This window comes from Pundamilia nyererei, unplaced genomic scaffold (assembly GCF_000239375.1).
Source record: "Pundamilia nyererei isolate P.nyererei 1_Seehausen unplaced genomic scaffold, PunNye1.0 scaffold00038, whole genome shotgun sequence".
In the NCBI taxonomy this organism is placed as follows: domain Eukaryota; kingdom Metazoa; phylum Chordata; class Actinopteri; order Cichliformes; family Cichlidae; genus Pundamilia; species Pundamilia nyererei.
This window is the reverse complement of record NW_005187439.1, coordinates 97,661-102,347: the sequence shown is the minus strand read 5'-3', so window position 1 is coordinate 102,347 and position 4,687 is coordinate 97,661. Positions and strand designations below refer to the sequence as shown.

At 53.6% G+C, this 4,687-nt stretch overlaps 1 protein-coding gene across 1 annotated transcript in view; it reads right to left on the bottom strand.

The window, feature by feature from the left end:
• Positions 1 to 433: 433 nt before the first annotated feature.
• Positions 434 to 4,687, bottom strand: part of dapk1 (death-associated protein kinase 1) — a 42,418-nt gene continuing 38,164 nt past the window's right edge. The window contains exons 18-23 of the mRNA XM_013910189.1: positions 3,701 to 3,886; positions 3,413 to 3,610; positions 2,961 to 3,099; positions 2,438 to 2,558; positions 2,139 to 2,327; positions 434 to 1,803 (exon numbers count right to left, since the gene is read on the bottom strand). Coding sequence (XP_013765643.1) covers positions 508 to 1,803; positions 2,139 to 2,327; positions 2,438 to 2,558; positions 2,961 to 3,099; positions 3,413 to 3,610; positions 3,701 to 3,886 — 2,129 coding nt within the window. The 3' untranslated portion in view covers positions 434 to 507. The remainder of the gene's footprint in view (positions 1,804 to 2,138; positions 2,328 to 2,437; positions 2,559 to 2,960; positions 3,100 to 3,412; positions 3,611 to 3,700; positions 3,887 to 4,687) is intronic.

The window sequence follows — 4,687 nt, the reverse complement described above, 5'->3', positions numbered from 1 at the left end:
CTCTGAAAGAAATGCTGTAAATGTATTAAACGCTAAGCTGAACCACCAAATTTCACATCAGTAAACCAGAAGCGAGGAGGGAGCTGATATTAGATGTAAGCGATGGATGGAGCGAGCAACACGACACACACTCAGCCCTCGGGTTCGAGCCACACGTGTAGCTGCCATCTTTCTGACCACACGTGGAGATTAGAAAACGGCGCTGTTCCTTGGAGCGAGACTGGAGTGTGCGTGACAGCAGGAGGGACGTTAGGAAGCAGCAAACAACAAGACAGAAAGAGAAGAAAAACACAGAATTCCTCTTTGGAGCTCGGAGCGTTCGGTTCTTTCACGACATTCGTAGCGGGAGGAAAGCTCGGCTGTACAGGTGTGGAGAGCACAAACACAACATCTGGTTTGCACGGCAACAAAACGGAGCGATTAAAGCGTGAGCAGCTGGACCGGAAAGATTGCACGAGTCCGTCGTGTCAGAGCGACCCCCTGACGTCTGGCGGGGACAGCGAGCCCTCAGCGGGAAATGACGGAGCTGATGGAGTTGTACGATGTGCCGCCGTTGCAGGTTGGCGGGTAGCCGTTGGCGGCTCCTCCCAGCGCCTCCGTGTTAACCTTAAACACGGGCGACGCTTTGAGCAGGAAGTCCGCGGCGTCGCGCCGGCCGAGCTCCCTCAGCTTCGCCATCAGTACGCCGACCCTGCTGCCCGCTCGCCCGCTCCACTCCTGCAGCAGAGCCGCCGTCGGGCTGGGCTGCAGCGCGGCCTGCTGGGAGTCCGAGTCCAAGTCCAGCTCAGAGGTGCCGTTTGGAGTCCCGTTGCTGTATTTGGCCACCAATTCAGTGAGGCCCAGGTTCATGGCCAGCAGGCACCAGTCTTTCCCCATGGCGTCTGGAGGGTCCAGCATGCGGCACAGCTTCCTGCGAGCCAGCAGCGGCACGTCCGATATGTGGACGTCCGTTCCCAGAATCCCCTGCTGGTAGATTTCAGCGCAGCCGAACGCCAGGATGCTGCTGAAGCTCTCCCGATAGCCGCCCATGGTGTTGGTGAGCGAGGTCTCTCGCTGGACTTGAGCCCGGAAGAAGTCTTTGGGTTGGTAGACCATGATGGGGGCGTGGTGTTCCCGCAGCTGCTGAGGGCTCAGGTAGTATTTGGCGGTGAGCTGTCCGGGCAGCGTGGAGGCCAGCAGGTTCTCTGTTATACTGCAGAGGGTGTCCAGCAGGGTGTAGCACTTGGCCCGCTCAGAATCATGTCCACGGACCTGAATCTCCACACCCTGCCCGTGGTTGACCAGGAGGATCATGGCCTCCACTCCTGCCTGGCTCACTTTGGCGCCGTTGGTCCACAGGTGAATATCTCCATCGTTGTCGTCGGCGCCGTCCTCCTCGGGCTTCTGCTGGTGGCTCCAGCGACACAGGTTCACCTGCAGCTTGTGGAAGAGGCCGCAAGGGAAAGGAGTGAGGTGCTCGGCCGGGACGATTCGGACGCCTCCGTAGAGCAGCGACTCCTCCTCCTCCTCTTCGGTCCAGGACCGGTGGAGGCCGTTTGTCTTGATGAGCGCGGGAACATCCACCATGGTGGGGTTGGTGACGTCCCGGGCGCAGACGTCCATGGCATCCAGGATCTGCAGCAGCTCGTCCACGTCGCTCTCAGGCGCCAGGGCCTGCACCTCCTCCAGCCTGTAGCGCCCCCTGTAGTGGTGGATGGCTTTGGGCGTCTCCACAGAGAGCAGCTTGCCGAGGATGCTGCTGCAGAGCCATCGAGGCTCCAGCAGGACGACGTCCTGCACCGTCTCACTCTGCATGATGTTGATCTGTGGAGGAGACGAGGGAGAAATGTGAGCGCGTGGACGTTTATCAGAAAAATTAATGTCATGAGACAAAGACAGAATACAGAAAGAAGCTAATAAATATTTAAGGAACACAACTTTTGCTTTATCTGTGAAAAACATGCAAATAAATAAATAAAGTTTTGGTTCCTCATTCAGCTTCCTGAGCAGAGGCACACAAACAGAACACAGTGTTCCTGCTGCTGTTCTCACAGCTGAAAACCATCTGGTTTGGTTTATTCAGGAGCCTGCAGTGCCCCCTGCTGGCACGCAGGAGTAAAACACTGACTCCTTTTGCCTGCTCCTGGTCAAACACTCACCTCCCCCATGCTGTGGAGCTGCAGGGCCAGCGTGCGCAGGTGATCCTGGCTCACCAGCGGGTTGATGTGCTCCTGCACGTCACTGACAAACTGCTGCCACGACATCAGCTGGTTGGGTCCGCTGAGCTTCCTCCAGGTCGGCAGAACGGCCAGCAGACGCTCCGACAGCAGCGTCATCGGACTGCACCTCTGCAGAGACGGAGAAGGAAGCGGCGACAATAAACGACCACGCTGCGTTTGTTCAGGTATGAGGACATTTAGAAACAAGAGGACGGCGAGTGAGAGTCTGCAGAGCTCACGGAGACGACGCTGGCTCGAAGCTCCTGCAGGTGACTCCTCAGCAGCTTCATGTCTTTAGAGTTTGAGGCTCCAGCGTCCATCACAAACAGTTTGTCACTGATCTGCAGGTCGTTCCCAAACCTGGACCGAAAACCAAAAACACCAAACTTTGTAACAAATCACTGAAATCTGTGTGATTAATACGTCTAATTTATTCCCTGCAGGGATTCTTTGAGGTCGCATCGACTGTCTTGACAAAAAGCCGCTCGCCTTTTTGCTCATCAACATAATCTCCACTGACTGACTTTTAACTTTTTCAAGCATAAACATCAAAGCAACAGTAAAAGATTCTCAAGCTCTCCTCTCTCTAGATCTGGTTTTACAAAACATTAGCTCTGCTGTGTTAGCGGTGAAACTGCTGACTTTGCTATCTGCTGTCTGATCAGTAAGGCTGACACGTACGCTCGCTGTGACCGGATCATGTGACTGACGTGATTTAAGCTGGCACCGCTCGGTGCAGTATGGAGAGGAGGTGCTCTTCACCTGTTCCTGACTTCCTTCAGCAGCGCCCTCTCTTTGTCGTAGCTGAACTCTCCGGAGAACGCTCTGGGAACGTCGGCGAGGTCGGCGTGCGTCGCCACCAGGACGACCGCGAGAGGCTGCTGGATCCGACCACCGAAAGCTGAAGAAAAGTTAAGATTGTGAACCGTCACAGTAGACAGCTTATCATGGTCAGGTTGTGTAACTGTCTGGCTGCTGCAGCAGCAAATGTAGTTCCCACAGCCTCGCACGAAACTGTTTAAATGAAGCTTCAAAAAGGCCAAAACTACTCAGGAAACAAAGACTTTCAAACCTGCCGACTCTCTATCGTTGCAGCTTCTACTTCCTGTCTGCAGATCTGCTCCTAACCTCAAACATATCGATGTTTTTAAGAAAAAGATTAAAGTCGACCATCCACCGACCGCACGAAGGCAGTAGATGGTTGGTCTGCTTACAGATGCTTTCCTGCGGCAGGGTGAGGGCCTTCAGCAGGTTCAGCCAGTAGGTGATGTGGCCCAGCTGGGTCTCGTACGGCTCCTCCAGGCTGAACAGGACCACGTGGATCGCTGTGACATCGTTGGCCGCAAAATAGTCGTAGGTGCAGTAGTAGACCGGGTTTCCAGAAAACTCCCACACGCTGAAATCTCCCACGCCTACAGAGAGGGAGCCGAGTGAGCTTTGCTTGAATTTTACACACAGGTTTAACCGTGGACGTCCTCCGCGGGGATCCTCGCGGCTCTCACCGTGGATGTTGGCGTGCTGGATGTCGATGGCCTTGGTGGCCTGTTCGTCAGCCGCAGACAGAGCGCTGTGCACGGGGGAGAAGACCTCCAGCACGCCTTTGGTCAGGCTGGGCTCAAACATCATGCTGCGACTCCTCACGCTCACGTTCTCACAGCCGGGGTACAGGTTGGAAATGCTCACCGACACTGAACACAGACATGGAGGAGAAACCATGACAACCACCGGGACTACTTTCAGTTAAGGCAGAATTTTTACTGATTTTTATTTAGCAGGGACACACAGGAGAACCTGCAGCACTATGTTGCTGTTAGATCAGGGAATAAATCCTGACTCCACAGTTTGAGCGGTGATGGTGTTTAAAGACACAGCGGCTGGTTTCTGCTCTCAGAGGTTGTTGTTCTGATCTCTGCTGTACTTCAGCGCGCGATCGACTGTGACTAACGCTCAAAGCATTTCAGATTAAGTGCAGATGTCTCTCTCTGCTGCAGCAAACACATCTGCATCATCTTTACCAAATAAGCGCCGCTTGCAAACACAGGGGGGCGCCATTTCACTGCTAATGAATCCACTCTGCAGGGACAGTTTGGATTTTCGGGACCACACCTACAGCTTGTTTTTGAGGTCTTAATCACAGTAAAATGACATCCTGGTCTTTGGGTGATCACAGATCAGTGTGACATCATCGCTGGTGTAAAGAGCTGGAGCAGAGAAGATGTTTGAGACGGACGATAAATCGGGGAAAACGCCAGACGCACGATGGTTGTTCACAGCACAGCGAAGGACAAGTCAGAAACTCAGGCACATCTGGACACACATCCACAAAACAGATGTTTATTTCATCCGAATGTTTTCATTTCTGATGGGATTTTATACTTGAATAAAGAGATTGTAAAGTATTAGCGGCTGCAAATCTTTTAATTCCAGTCGTTGAGAGGCCAAAACCTTTGTTAGATGTGCATTTTGTGAAAAACCCGTGTGTGTGTGTG